General features: G+C 43.1%; 2 protein-coding genes across 2 annotated transcripts in view; one reads left to right on the top strand and one right to left on the bottom strand.

Annotated features, from left to right (window-relative positions):
* DNAH9 (dynein axonemal heavy chain 9) overlaps window positions 1-16,038 on the bottom strand; it is a 372,221-nt gene that overhangs the window by 155,112 nt on the left and 201,071 nt on the right. Inside the window, exons 43-44 of the mRNA XM_063109557.1 lie at window positions 13,891-14,087; window positions 4,168-4,330 (exon numbers count right to left, since the gene is read on the bottom strand). Of these exons, the coding sequence (XP_062965627.1) occupies window positions 4,168-4,330; window positions 13,891-14,087 (360 nt within the window). The remainder of the gene's footprint in view (window positions 1-4,167; window positions 4,331-13,890; window positions 14,088-16,038) is intronic.
* Window positions 6,428-8,183, top strand: LOC134387185 (coiled-coil domain-containing protein 92-like). Its single transcript, XM_063109561.1, has one exon. The coding sequence runs from the start codon at window positions 6,635-6,637 to the stop codon at window positions 7,580-7,582; it is 948 nt and encodes a 315-aa protein (XP_062965631.1). The 5' UTR covers window positions 6,428-6,634; the 3' UTR covers window positions 7,583-8,183.

Raw genomic sequence — 16,038 nt, 5'->3', positions numbered from 1 at the left:
TGGGAGAATGGCCTCTGTTTCAATATTTTTGGAATAGTTTGAAGAGAATTGGTTTTAATTCCTCTTTAAATGTTTGGTAGAATTCAGCAGTAAAGCTATCTGGTCCTGGGCTTGTCTTTGTTGAGATACTGCGGATTACTGCTTCAATCTCATTACTTGTTATTGTTGTGTTCAGGTTTTCTATTTCTTCTTGGTTCAGTCTTGGTAGTTTGTAAGAGTCCAGAAATTTATCTATTTCCTCCAAGTTTTCAAATTTTGGGGAGTATAGTTGTTTATAACAGTCTCTAATGACTTTTTGTATTTCTGTGGAATCAGTTGTAATGTCTACTTTTTCATCACTGATTTTTGTTATTTCGGTCTTCTTTCTTTTTCTTCTTCTTCTTCTTCTTTTTTTTTTTTTTGTTAACCCAGCTAATGGTTTGTCTATTTTGTTTATCTTCTCAAAAAAACAAATTTTTGTTTCATTGATCTTTTGTATTGTTTTTTGGGTCTCTATATCATTTACTTCTCCTCTAATCTTAATTATTTCTTTCCATCTACAAACTATGGGATTGGATTGTTCTTGTTTTTCTAGTTCTTTTAGACATAGAATTAGGTTGTTAACTTGAAATTTTTCTATTTTTCTGATGTGAGCATTTATTGTTATCAAGTTCCCTCTTAGTACTTCTTTTGTAGTATCCCACAGGTTTTGATATGATGTGTCTTTATTTTCATTGTTATAATTTTTTGATTTCCCATTTAATTTCTTCTTGGACCCATAGGTCATTCAGGATGCTGTTGTTTAATTTCCATATACCTGTATAGAGTCCTGAGTTTCATTTGCTCTTAATTTCTAGTTTTAGTCCATTGTGATTTGAAAAGATAGTTGAGATGATTTCAATTTTTTAAAAGTTATTGAGACTTGATTTGTGACTTAACTATCTTGGAGAATGTTTCATGTGTGATTAGTAGAATGCATATTCTGCAGATGTTGGATGAACTGTTCTGCAGGTATCTGTCAGGTCCAATTGGTCTAAAGTGTAGTTTAAATCCTGTGTTTCTCTGCTGATTTGTTGCCCGGATGATCTGTCTAATGATGAGAGAGGGAGATGTTCAGGTCCCCCACTATTATTGTATTGGGGTCTATGACTTTCTTTAGGCCTAACAGTGTTTGCTTTATATATCTGGGTGCTCTAATGTTGGGTGCATATATATTTATGATTTTTATGCCTTCTTGCTGGACTAGTCCTTTTATCATTATATAGTGGCTTTCTTTGTCTCTTTACATGGTTTTCAGTTTAAAGTCTATTTTAACTGATGTGAGAATAGCTACACCTGCTTGTTTTTGGTTTCCATTTGCATGGTGTATCTTTTTCCATTTCTTCACTATTAGTCTCTGTATATCTTTACTAGTGAGATGAATCTCTTGAAGACACCATATAGTTGGGTCTTGCTTTTTGATCCAGCTCGTCAGTCTGTGGCTTTTGAATGGGGAGTTTAATCCAGTTGCATTTAGGGTTGTTATTGAGAAGTACTGTCTTATTCCTGGCATTTTATGACTTTTTGCTTAGATGTTTTGGATAACATTTGTTTCTTTCCTTTCTTCTTCTGTGATTACTGGTCTTCAATATTTGTGAGGTTTTTTTTTTTTTTTTTTTTTTTTGAGGTGGTAAGATTTAGTTTCTTTTGTCTTTCTCATTTGCATTTGTATTTTACAAGTGGGTTTTGTTCTTACTTGTGTATTAGTGGTAGTGATTATTGTTTTTTAGATTCCAGAGGCAGGACTCCTTGAGAATTTCTTTCAGGACTCCTGCAGTTTTTGTTTGTTTGGGAAATACACTATTTCTCCCCCATTTCTGAAGGATAGCCTTGCCAGGTATAGTATTCTTGGCTGGTAGTTTTTTCCTTTTAGTATTTTGAATATATCATTCCATTTTATTCTGACCTGTAGAATTTCACTTGCGAAGTCTGGTGTTAGTCTGATGGGGGCTCCCTTATAAGTGACTTGATGCATTTCTCTTGATGATTTTAGGATTCTTCATCTTTGAGTTTTGCCAGTTTGACTATAAAGTGTCTCAGAGAAGATATTTTTGGGTTGAAACTGTTTGGGGATCTTTGAGTTTCTGGATCTGAGGGTCTGTGTCTCTCCCTATGCCTGGGAAATTCTCCATTATTATTTCATTGAGTAGATTTTCAGTGCCTTTACTTTTCTCCTCCCCTTCAGTAACACCCATGATTCAGATATTGTGTGCTTAAGGTAGTCTGCTATCTCTCTTATGCACTCTTCTTTTCTTGTAATTCTTTTTTCCTCTTTATTTGTCTGCTTGGGTTATTTCATAAAGATCATCTTTGAGTTGGAAATTCTTTCTTCTGCTTTTTCTAATCTGTTCCTTAAGCTCACAGCTGTTTTTTATTTCAACGACTGTGTCTTTTAGTTCCAGGAGTTCTGCTACATTCTTTCTTAAGGTATTAATCTCTTTGTAAATTTCATCCTTCATGTTCTGGGTATGTTTTTCTAATTTCATTGTCTTACAGAGTCCTCTTTTATCTTATTTAGTTTCCTTAAGATACTCAAAATTCCTTTTCAATCATTTCAATGGTTTCCTGTTCTATAGGGTCTGGTACTTGAGAATTACTAAATTCATTTGCTGGTGTCATGTTTTCTGATTTTTTCATTTTTCTAATAGCTCTATGTTGATTTTTGGTCATCTGGTGGGTCAGTTGCTTCTTGTATTACTCTGGAGTGGACTTTGAGAAGAAAGACTTCTTCCTCTTTTTCCAGGCTCCTCCAGTGACTCTCCTTGTATCAATTAAGTCAGACATGTGGTGGGCCACCTGTATGGTGGTTGTGGATGTTACTAAGGCAGTGAGCCTCCTTGTAACAGAATTAGCTGTGGTGGTGGCTGTTGTGGACCACATCCATTGAAGCTCTGTGAAGCCTCAGGGCATTGGCACAGTGCATGGAGTCCTCCTGCCTTCTGCACAGGTTGGATGGGGCTGGGTGGGTGGCTGGCCTGTTTCCTGCTTGCCTTGGTGCCTCCCCCATTGGCAGCATCATGGTGCAGGGGTCTGGGTATAAGGCTGGCCTGTTTTCCTGCCTGCCTTGATGTCTCTCCCATTGGCAGCAGTCAATAATTCCCCTTTTAAAGATAATAATCTTCCTTTTAAATCAATGGTTCTCACCTTATGCTTTTACAGAATGATCTAAGACAGTGTTTCTCAATTCTCATTAGCATCATCTGGGGGATGCTTTGAAAATTTGTGATGCCCAGGCTGTTCCCCAGACTAGTTAAAGGAGAATATCTGGGGGTGTAATACAGTCATCAGCATATTTGGTGATCCCCAATGATTCCAGTATATAGCCAAGATTGAAAAACACTGTTTCAGATCATTCTGTAAATGTGGAATTCCTATCATATTATTTTGTCTTCTCTTTTTTGGAAGTGCTAAAGAAAGAACTAATGTGAACCAGATAACTGACCTTGGATTCAGCTGGTTGAGAGGATGGGCTGTGGTTTTAGAGCAGCAGTGAGCAGTTGCTTCTCCCATCACTGGCTGAGAGATTATGAGGTTGGTGGGTAAGTATGGTTCAGTGCTCACAGGATTTCTCCTAGGGACAGCAAGAGTAGCATCCTGATAGAAAGCACACCATGACTTCTTACTGTGACTCTGATGTGGCCACAGATAAAAGGGAGGAGGCTGAACAAAATGACTCTTGAAGGTTGCACACAACATGTTTCTGCACTTTCCAGAGCATGCATTGTAGTTCCAGTCTGAAACCAGGAAATATCATGGAAAGTCCCAGGGGCTGGTGGTTACTGAATTCTTCTTTTAAAATATGAATTTCTTATGAAACTTGGGCAGACAATCAGAATTCTAGTTAGACTAGAGCTGCTAGTGAGCTGTGTGCTGAATTTAATATAGATGTGCTTCTGATTTGGGTGAGAGCTGAGGGTCCCAGATATAACTAGGGCAGCTGAGGTCTGTCAAAGACAGACCTTGGAAAGGCTGCCATTCTCAGGTTGAGTCTAATAAGAAATCAACAGTCTAGAATCTTAGAAGAAAAAGGACAGACCATTAAGGGGAAGTTCTGGGCAGGGAATTGGAGAACTAATGACAGATGACAGGGAGTTCTGGGTGGTTGGAGAGAGGCCAAATCTCTTCCCCACAGATTCCCGAACTTCTTACCTTCAAGTCCAGGATCTGGTAGCCTTTGCGCAGTGTGATCTGGAATACATCCATGGAGCTGATGAAAGCTGCAAGCCTTGTCAGGCTCTGCTTGCCACTCCCACCTACACCAACCAGCAGTGCATTTCCCCGTGGGGACTCCAAGATGCGATTAATATGACAGCTAAAGAGAAGGGAGCAGAGACATGTTGCTTTGACAAGATCTTCTACTGTGAGAGCATATATAGTGGTCTGAGTGGAACACAAGCCTTCCCTGAAGGTACCTCATGCGCTGGGCTGTGGGAAACTTTAATTAGATTGTCCCAAGGCCTGGCTTCACCTTGCCCGAGTGGACTGAAGTTGCCACTTCTTTGCCATAAGCCACAGCCTCAGTGAACCAGTGACCGTGGGGGAGAGCCCGTGGCAGGCAGGCAGGATCGGAGGGGTGGGTGATGGTGATGGAAAGGGGACCCAGGATGACCCTTCCTCATCTCCTTCGCTGAGTCTCATTCTGCTACACCTCTCTACTGCACTTCTTTTGGGCAAGAAAAAGAAAGAAAAAAAAAAGAGGAAAAAGAGAAAAGTAGAGAATACACAATTAGAAAAAAAATCAAGGAAGGCTGGAGGACAAGTCAGGATCAGAACAATTTCTTCCTCTTAGGAAAGAAGAGCAAAAGTAAAGTCAGCAGGACAGGAACAGAGAGCTCTGACATAGCGCTTCTCTCTTCGCCCTTTAATCCTTCTGGACATTGATGCCCTTGCAGTGAATTCCTGTGGATTCCTCTTGTTAGCCTGCAAGACACCCACGTCCTTGGCTTCTGGAGTCTTCCCTTCACATCCTTACATCTCGCCACTCTCAGTACCCATATTCCTGCCCCAACAATGGAGGAATATTCCAGGCCTTGTGCTGGGCTTATACAATTCCCTCTAGAGGACACCACCCCTCTGGTCCCCTCCAGGCTTTCCACAAATGCCACCCCTCATCAAGCTGTTCACAGCCTCTCCTCCAGGATACCCTGCCAATCTTTCCTTTAACCCCTCTCAGCAGTACATATGTTACTTTATCTGAAGGATTGACCTAAGGTGCTACAAGCTTTATCAAAATAACTCCTACTCCCTTTTCTTTTCTCACTTTAAAAACAATGGCTATTCATTGTACAAAATGCATAAAATACAGAAAAAAGTCCACAATTCTACTATCTAGCAATAAACACTATTGACGTTAATTATATGTCCTTCCATACTTTTTCTAGTGTCTGTCTATAGGTTTATCAATACATATTTATGTGTATGTACACTTATTACACCTGAAAAGTCAAAGTTTCCATCCCATATATTTTGAGAATTGGGTTCACCTTGTATACTAAATATCATATTTGAAACCATTTATTCATTTAGCAATATACTGCGATTACTTCCCTATGCCACTAAATAATCTGCTAAACCATGCTTTTGATGGTGAAACGATACTGCATAGAATATCAATATTGTATTGATAATAAGATTAAAATAATATACTTGTCTGTAATAGTGTATTATTGGATATCTAGGTTGTCGTCAACATTTTCCAGTTATAAATAATGTTATATAGATTGTTAAAATTTATATCCCTATATATTTTCTCAGGACACATTTCTAGAAGTAAAATTGCTAAGTCAAGAAGTAAGACAAATTTTACGGCTTCTGATATGTACTGAAAAGCTGCCCCCCAGAATAGTGGTAGCAGTGTGTACTCTTTGTCGGTAGAATTGATCAAAAGATGGATCTGTTGCATTGAGGGTGAGATTATATTGGATTGTGTTAGTTGAGTTAGAATGTGTTAAGTCAGTGAATTTGGGGATACATAACTCAGTGATCAAGTTGCTGTAGAGAAAAGGTTACAGAAGAAGAGACAAGTGTTGGTGATCTTGGGACCAAAACAGCGAGGACAAGAACTCAAGCAACGTTTGGCCAGATAGAACAGAGGACACATTTTGTTAGAGTAGCACAGGCTGCAGTCCTGTGTCCCTGTCTTGTGTTGATGATACTTGGAAATGCCATATTCAAATTAAGTAATGGCAGAGGAAGGACTGGGGAGTTTTGACAAGTAGGGTTTGACCTTTTATGTTAATAAAATATGAGTGCATGTGACCTTACAGGACTGGCGTTAGCTTCGATGGTTCGAGTTTTCTTATTGTAAATTTCTTGCAGGCCAGTCAGCCCGACGGGTCAGCGCGGCCAGGCTTCGCCGCCGGCCCCGCTCCCAGGGTGCACCGCGGCGAGCGCTCGGATGGGAGCCGGCGGGATGCGCTGGGCGGGCGGCGCCGACTGACCTCCCTCGGCGGCCCGGCCGGGGCAGGGCCGGAGCCGAGTCCGTCCCGCCCGCTGCCTCCCCGCCCCGCCCATGGGCCGCGGGCCCCCGCTGCCGCCCGCCCGGAGGACCGAGCCGAGGGGGGAAGCCGCCTGAAGGACCGCGACGGCCGCGCCCGCAGGTCACCTGGATGTCAGCATGGCAGCCACAAACCTGGAGAACCAGTTGCACAGTGCACAGAAGAACCTCTTGTTTCTTCAGCGTGAGCACGCCAGCACGCTCAAGGGGCTGCACGCCGAGATCAGGCGGCTGCAGCAACACTGCACAGATTTAACATATGAGCTGACACTTAAAACTTCTGAGCAGACAGGAGACGGATCTTCTAGAAGCAGTGAACTAAAGAAAAGATGTGAAGAACTGGAAGCTCAACTAAAAGTCAAAGAGAATGAAAATAATGAGTTGCTGAAAGAACTGGAGCAGAAGAACGCGATGATCATGGTGCTGGAGAACACCATCAAGGAGCCAGAGAAGAAGTACCTGGAGGAGCTGAAGGTGAAAAGCCACAAGCTGAACATGTTGTGCAGCGAGCTGGAGCAGCGGGCCGGCACTGTCGCCTACCTGACCGCGCAGCTGCATGCCGCCAAGAAGAAGCTTGTCAGCTCCAGTGGCACTGTGGACGCCAGCCCCTCGGGGAGCCCCGTGCTGGCCAGCTACAAGCCAGCACCCCCTAAAGACAAGCTGCCCGAAACGCCTCGCCGTCGCATGAAAAAGAGCCTCTCTGCGCCCCTGCACCCAGAATTCGAAGAGGTCTACAGATTTGGGGCCGAGAGCCGGAAACTGCTTTTGCGTGAACCAGTGGATGCCATGCCTGACCCCACCCCATTTCTGCTGGCCAGGGAGTCTGCCGAGGTCCACCTCATCAAAGAGAGGCCCCTCGTCATCCCCCCCATTGCTTCTGACCGCAGCGCCAGTGAGCAGCACAGCCCGGCCCACGAGAAGCAGCACAGGGCCCACGTTGGGGTGGCTCATCGGATCCACCACGTGACCCCGCCGCAGGCCCAGCCCGAGGTGGAGACGCTGGCGGTCGACCAGGTGCACGGAGGTAAAGTGGTGAGGAAGCACTCAGGGACGGACAGAACTGTGTGAGGCCTGCGGGCCACCGCCACACTCCTCCTGCGATGCACTGTGACCACTACTAGGAAAACTCATCCACACCTTTTTTTTTTTAATTCCCATGCATGCCAAATTTTTTTCAGACCTGTCAACTGATTCTTCTCCTCCTGCTCCTCTTGCCCTCTTACTGACACCAAATTATGATCGTGCTCCTGCTGCAGAAAACGTATTTACTAATTGCTGTGGCAAAACACCTGTGTGTCCAACCGCTTGCTTCTAATCCCACTCTGTGTAATCTAAGTGCGCTCGTGGGCAAAGCACAGGCCACAGGCTGCATCGCTACTCAGTTAGTCACACGCTTAATTATGTCGGAGCAATACATATCAACCTTGACCTATCTCCCCAGTTTCCAGGGCAGCCTATCGGAGCAGCCCCACTCCCTCCTGGAGACTCTTGTAACCTCCTGACAAACCTTTCCCAGGGTGGCACCGATCACCGAGCAGCTGTATGTGTATATCACAAGGAACTAAATAAGATAACGTTATTCCTCCATAGCACCACAACCTGAATGTGTGTTCATATTTTTTTGTTTTATCCAAAATGTTCAAGATCCCAACAAACTTTATTTTCTAAACCGGCAAAAAAAAAAAAAAAAAAAAAAAAAAAAAAAAAAAAATTTCTTGCATATACTGATGACATGGTCCTAATTAGCATAAATAAACTAGAAGCTTGTGTGCTTCATCTCTCCTATGGGATATATTTGCTGTTGGGATATCTCTCCTATGGGAAATAAACCCCAGCAGATGTGTAGGAGAGTCAACAACTCCCACCAGCAGTGTGTGGGAGAGCCTGGCCCCCACCCTCTGCTGGCACTGGGTCATATCTATGTATGATATATATATACATATTATATATATACCATCTTTGCCAATCTAATGGTTGAAAATATGGTTTTTTTATTTATTTGACTTCTAAGGAAGTGAATATTTTTCATGCTTTTGTGTTTTTTAATTATTATATATTTTTTCTTTTGTGAATTTTCCGTTCACGTCCTTTGCCTACTTTTCAATTTGTGTTTTTCTAGATTTTTAAGACCCTTCTATGTATGTTTTGAATTTTCTTCTAATTTGTCACTTTTACCTTTCTAGTTTTTTTGAAGGTGTTTTAAATGTACAGAAAATTTTAGGACTTAATATTTTATCTCACTGAATTTTATGTAGTTCAAGTTTATTCACCTAAATATTCAGGAGAGTGATTTGTTGAGTTACATTGAGTTCTTTTATGATTTTAGGTTTTCACATTATTTAATTATGCTACTTACACTCTGTATTATATCAGATAGATTTACACTTCTCCTGCTCTCTTATTAAAACCATAGTTTCTAGACATCTAAGAGAGTGTACACTCATCTTGTATTCTCTGCAGTACTAGTACATTGATGGTATCTAATGATGTTTTGTTAAATTAAAACAGAACAATCCATGCCTTATACTCAGCTTCACATTTGGGAAGATATATACAGCCATTCATTATGCTAGAGGCAAGAGATTATCTGCTTTATGTCTACATTAGATGGTGCCTGAAGAAAGGAAAAGCCGTGGTGCTGAGGTATCCAGGCCCTCTCTTCTGATTCAGAAAAGGTGGTTGGACATGGATTAGTAGAGGAAAGAGAGAGGCAAGTATGGAGGTGTTGGAGTCCAGCTGGGTTCTCTGGGCCACCCAGCACCCTGCTTTGTTCTGGAAGGCCTGAACTCAGCAGCTTAGCATGGCCATGTTATTCAATATCTATACGGAAAATGCAACTTAATGATGAGGTTTCCAAAGAAGAACGGTGAAGTCTGCAACTGTCAGCATTAGACTCCAGCTGGGGATTCACTAACAACCACTGACGAGGGCAAAGGACTCTGCATTTAAATTACAAAATTTAAAAAGAAGATCAATATTCTAAAAGGGCTCCTGGGCCAGAAACCAAGGCAGTCAAAGTGAAGTCTGTTACTGAATTTCTTACTGAGATTAAAAACAAAAGCTGAGGAGGCTCTACAGCACAGCTGGAGGAAGCTGGTGTTTTGAAGACTAAACACACACGCACACACATGCATGTGCACACACATGCACACACGCATGTACACACACACGCACGTGCACACACATGCACGTACATACACATGCACACATGCATGTACACACACACGCACGTGCACACACCCCCCCCAGGGGACCAACCAGATTCTGGGGGCACAAAACAAGTACATCTAAAGTTCCATTTTTGTTAGTGATTGCTAAGTGATTCTAGGGGAAAAAAAGAGGCAGAAAATGTATGTGGGAGTGAAAAAAACAAAAAGGCAAAGAACATGGATGAAGATTATGCCAAAACTGAGGGAAAAGATCTAGGTTAAATCTTTAAGAAAAAGCAGAACAAGAATCTGCCAAAATGGTAAAGAAAGTCAGTAGAAGAGCAAAATGGTACTTTTTAGGGAAAGAACACAATAGCACAAAGAAAAAGGCCCTAATATTTGCAGGCTGCTTATTGAGTGCAAAGCACTTCACATAGATGGCAACAACTCTGCAACACATGCACTCTTATCCTCACTTTCCAGATGAGGAAATTGAGGCTTTGGAAAGTTGTGTCCTTGCTCAAGCTCCCCAGCCAATTTGTGGCAGAACCAGGATTTGAACTTGAGTCTGGCTCTCTCTCTCCAGAACCTGTGTCCATAGCCACTATGCAGTGCTCCGTTATTGGATTTAGCATCAAAGTAGAAGAAAGGGCAACCATCAAAGCTGGGGAAAGGTGTAGGGGAATCAAACAAAGGAAAAAGTAAAGAACACAAGTGGTAAAAATAGCCAGAAGTCAGAATGAGCACCTTCCTTATTCCACCATTAAAAAGGGCTCTCACTTTGGCCCCTCGGACCTGTGGGTTCCTGGGAAGGTATGTACAGACTCCCTCCTTCTCTGCCCTGTCCTATTCCCACCTTGGGCCTCAGGAGGTGAGACCTTCCTGGAGTGAGTCCAAAACCCTCTGTGTTTTGGGCACTGTGTGCAGTGATGCAAAGACGTGGAATCTCCTGACACTCTTAGGTTATCTGTGCTTCTCACTGTATTGTATGGAGTTCTTGTTCCTGGTCTAAGAAGGAAATTCTTGGCTCTATCTGGCCAGTCAATGAGCCTGAGGGAGGAAAGGGAAGGACAGTGCAAGGATAAAGTAAGTGGACATTGACATTCTAAACAAATGTACAGGAAATTATACATCCAAACACACTTTATTCTTCAGAATTGTCCCCCTCAAGGCACTTCATGTTTCCAGTGATTTTGACATTGCTAAATGTTACTCAGACTTCTCTTTGAAAACTGTCTTCAGAGTCTACTTATGAACCTCAGGAGGAAAGCCAGTTTTCATAGCCAGCTCTTATTTTTTCCTAAAAACAATACTAGTTGGTTTGATCACCCATGTTGGAAACCACATTGACTGAATCACTTGCTAATCTCCCAAATTAAATCCACCTTTAAAAGACAAAGACTCGACTCAATTCCAAGAGGATGACAGAGACACTGGAAGCTCTTAAAGAGGAGGGATAATACTCACTGAAGCCTCACAAGGTTTGCTGGTCAACAGACATTTTAAAACTCATTTACTGAATACCCACCGGGCACTGTCCAAGGTACTAAATTTCAGCAGTGAGCAGTATGGTCTGTGCACTCAAAGAGTTGACATTACATTAGGGGGAGACAAAAAGCACACAAAGAAGCACCATAGTGTCAAGGGCACAGACTCTGGAGCCAGACTGCATGGGTGTAGGTTCTACCTTACCAATTTATGAGGTGTGTGGCCTTAGGCAATGTCTGTCCTCTCTCTGGGTCTCAGTTTCCTCATTTGTAATACAGGAATAATAGGTCTTACCCTCTTGAGGGCTTTTGTGAGGACTAAATGAAGTGATATATGCAAAGCACTATGCACCGGACCCATAATGAGTTCTCTGTCAAAAGTAGCTCTTACATGTCATATCAAATGCTGTGCTCTCAGTGAGGCCTTCTTGATGATGCTGTTTACAACTGGAACCACCCCCAGCACTCTCTACTACCCTTCCTGCTCTGTTTTCCTCTGCATTATTTATTTCCATATGACATGCTAAGTAATTTTATCGAGTGCCTGCTGGGTTCCAGACATTGTCCTAGGTATTGGGGATCTAGCAGTGAAAAAAACAAAGATCCCTGAACTCATGCTGAGATTGTCTAATCAATAAATATCTGTTGGATGAATAGATAGACAGATGTAAACAAATAGATAGAGTGGTTAATCATGACAAATGCAGCAGAGAGTCAAGTAATAAAAGGTGAGGACCTAGCAGTGACAACTGACCTTAGCAAGAGGCAGGTCTGTGACGACTATGAGTAGAGCTGCTTTGTTCGAGGGTTAAGAAGTGGTAAGAGGACAGCAACAGGTAGGAAAGTGTGGCGAGTATGGGCAACCCTTCTGATGAGTGCTGCTTTGAACAGGAGCAGAGAAATAGAGTAGTAGAGGGAAAGAGATGTAAGGGTCAAGGAATGGTTTACTGTTTTTGGTATATGAAATTTTGGAAATTACACAAAGAAGTAAGGTCACTGAGAAGACGAGAGGAGATGGGATCCAGTGCACATGTGGAGGGATTGGCCTTAGAGACAGAGGTGGCTCATTAACTGAAATCGTAGGGAAGGCAGGACTTGTGGGTGGAATGCAGGTGGGATACACATAGGATGTTAGATTCAATGTGAGGGTTCTCTTCTGGTCACTTTCATTATCTCAGTAAAATAGAGATGTGCTCATTTATTGGTAATGAAGAGAGGAAGAGATGTTGGGAGTCTGAGAAGAGAGGAAAAACGTGGAATGCACTTGTCACAGGAAGGTGAAGGGAACAAAGTACCCAGGGCAGTGGTGAACAGTTTCTAGCAATGTTGAGGGTCTATTTGATATCAGTGGCTGCAAATCTGAAGCAAACCCAGGCAACACGTGGGGGGACTTTTATTCAACAATGTGCAGCTGCTCGGGGGCAGGTGTGGAATAAGAACACAGTGGGATTTAACTAGAGGGGCTTTTTGTCACATGGATACAATGACAGGAGAGTTAGGGGAGCTCTCATGGGGATGAAAGTCTACAGTGGTTAAGGAGGAAAGTAAAGACGTGGTAGGAGGAGGGATAAAGGAGTTTGAGAAAGCAGTTGGCCCAATGACATTTAAGAACAGCTGGAATAAAAAACTAGAGTCGGTGAGTGAAAGGCTGGGAGGTACAAGTCAAACAGTGGGATGTCAAAGGGGAGATTTTGGATGTGGATTCATTATTGATGGTAAACGGTCTAGGGTAGAAACATGTGGGTGAGAGGCTGAGGTAGGGTGGAGGAAAAGATCATGGGAGCCAAGGAGGCCAAGGGACAGAGAGACCAGGTGTTAGACGTTGGAAATGAGTGAAGTCAAGGGTGAAGAGGGAGAGAGGGCCCAAGCACTGGTCCCTGGCAAATCACGGAGAGTAACTGGATGTCAGCAGGTGACTTAACAGGGAGAGAGAATGAGTCTGAAAGTCGGATTACTTGTGCTTCAAAAGAACTGGGGTTTGTAAAGGACTAAAGGAGAAATGACTTAAATGTGACATTGAGGTGGGGGTGGTGGTTAAGGGGGACACTCACCGTTTTGGGCCCTGGGGTATATAGGATGGGGGAGAAAAACAGCTTTCCTCACCTCAGGGATCAGTCAGGTTTCAGTTAGAATTCAACAGTGATGGGAAAATTCAGAGAAGTTGGAGATGAAGCAGATTTTGCAGTTGGCAGGGTGGAAGGCAGGCTGCGATGTAAATGGGACTTTGAGTGAGGAATACAAAGTGAGGTCGAGGGACAGCATTGGTTCAAGTGTAAATTACCTGAGGGGCTTGGTGATTACATACAATGATTCATCGACAGCAGCAACACTCAAAAAGATATTTAATTAAAAAATATCTGTGCACTTGAACAAAACCTCTGTGTCTCAGTTTTTAAAAATTGGCCCTTGGACGAGTAAGGCTTAGGGATGGGGGTCCTGAGCTGTTTTGGTGCCTCTTTTGTGATCTCAAATCTTCCCTTGGTGTCACCATGATCATGCCCAGGGATAGTAAAGGGCAGACATGGAAGTAAATCCAGTTCTGCCTGCGCTCGGCACTGTGCTGCCCCTTAGGGCCGGTGGCAGAAGCTGCACCTGCAGCTCCATCAGCAGCCGTCTTGACATTCATGGCAGGAGCAGTAGCTGCTTCCCTGGCTTCATGAATGTGTGCTCAGATAGCCAAACGAGACCCCTGACAGTGAGAAGAGGAAGAGAGGAAAGGCAAGAAGAGAAGCACACTTACACATGGCGTATGGCATCCTCAAAGAGAACCAGGTCCATCACTGTGTTGACTTCATTGTGGTTCTCCAAGGCTTCCACCAGGGTCTGGGTCAAAAGTTCCCATGATTGTACAGGCATGTACTTGGGCTCACCTAGGCCATTTGCAAAGTGGCAGTACATGTTCAGGCTTCGGGTCTGCTCCAAGGTATCTTCCATATCCTGTTGACGAGATATAGGAACAAGGACCCCTTTACTGACTCCCAATTCTTTTTTTTTTTTTTTTTGTCTTTTTCGTGACCAGCACTCAGCCAGTGAGTGCACCGGCCAGTCCTATATAGAGTCCGAACCTGCGGCGGGAGCGTCGCTGCGCTCCCAGCACTGCACTCTCCTGAGTGCACCACGGGCTCGGCCCCTGACTCTCAATTCTAGTTCCACACAAAGTGGAGACACATGATTAGCCTTTTCTCTCTGTACTCTCCCTGAAAATGAAGTATTGGTGCTACTCCAAAGCGCCCTCCCTTTTGAGAAGCCCTTGTAAAGTGGAGGTTTAGCCTTCACTGACCAGCTCCGTGCAGTCACTGTGGATGTTTGTTACTACTCCTTGTGGGCTGAGGATGGGAATTGGAAGGTGGGAGGTATCCTTGTTGCAAGCACTGTCAGGGTCCAACTATGAGCACAGGAGTGGATGGGGACACATGGGTAGATTTCCCTAAGCAGGGGCTCTTCCACCAGTGTTGGATGAAAGGGGTCAGGGCCCAATGGCCTCACTTTTCCCACATCCATTCCAGCAGGTCTTGCTCCCAACCCTCAGCAGTGTCATAAAACATCCTTTCCTGTTCTCTGTGAGATTGCACACGATTGTGAGATTGTGAGATTGCTGGGGGTTTCCAGCCCCAAAGTAATAGGTTCAGTTCAGAGGACATGGTTTCTGAAGACTGTGCTACTAGCCATCCTTAGGTGACTAGTTCATTTATGGGGACACTGGTAATCTTAAAGCATTTACAGTAAAATTTCCTATTTATAAAACTTTCATAAAAAATTTGAGTTTAATGTGTGTCAAAATCTCACTCACAGGACAAATGCTACCATGCTTAATAGATACCCAGTATAACTCAATTAATTGAAAGGATATGGAGTCTATGTGTGTTCACAACCTATTTATGCTGTCAGCATTGCAGAGGCAACTAATTTTCATGCTAGAGGAGACAAAGATGAACTATTTACTTGTCAAAATCCAAATACCTGAGCCCTGAGGTAGGGAAAGAAGGTTATAGAGGAGGTAAGTCCAAGAAAGAATAGGTTTTCTAAGAGACAAGTAGGAAGTTACACCAGCACAAGCAGTTGTCCCCACCTGCCATTCTTTTCTCCTGAAGTTCAGACTGAATGACCTACCTGGGAAAGAGGTAACCAGTATTCTGTTCACCAGCAGGGACATTGCCCAGGGTATAAATCACAGGAGGATTAGCCTTACAAGCCCATGGGACAAGATTCACCAAATGTAATGTAGGGAAAGTAAAGATGATGATAACTTTTATAGAGAAATCAGCACTGCTGTCTGGGTATAAGAAGAAAGAACTGGAAAGAGTTAAATATCAAATAGTTATTATATTTTGAAAGTGGTTTCAGAACACAGAAAACCCGTAAACTATTCCTTGCCAGGTAGTAACAATAACTGCTCAGACATTTGGATCATGCAGCACAGGAGGGTTTTTCTTGCTAGTTTAGGAAAACACATGGGAAAGTGATGTGGGGATGTATTTACCTGGTTTGAGAATGGGCTAACAAAGTGGGCATCAGTTCTGATGGCAGTCAATTTACACTAATGATGTAGCAGAGGAGATACTAAAGTGCAGTTTTGAAAAGGTCTACAAAGATGCTTTGATGAACAAAACGAGTCTCTGATTTTATGATCAGAGCCATGCTGTGTAGAAGGGAGTGAGAAAACCAACCAACACAATGAACCAAAGATTGCTCAATAGTGACACTGTCTCACACAGGGCCAGGAATCAGAGAACTTTAAGTTTTTAATGATGGAAACAGGATTGTATTGTTTCTCTGGTGGAAATTTGGCAATTTTTTCTTGATACCAATACCAAGATTTTGTGCATCCAAGGGTTCTTCAGGCTGGCATTTCAAATATTGGGGAAGGATAAGAGCAGTATTAATCACA

The sequence above is a fragment of the Cynocephalus volans genome, chromosome 10 (genome assembly GCF_027409185.1).
Source record: "Cynocephalus volans isolate mCynVol1 chromosome 10, mCynVol1.pri, whole genome shotgun sequence".
Taxonomy (NCBI): Eukaryota; Metazoa; Chordata; class Mammalia; order Dermoptera; family Cynocephalidae; genus Cynocephalus; species Cynocephalus volans.
This window is presented reverse-complemented; position numbering and strand designations above follow the sequence as displayed.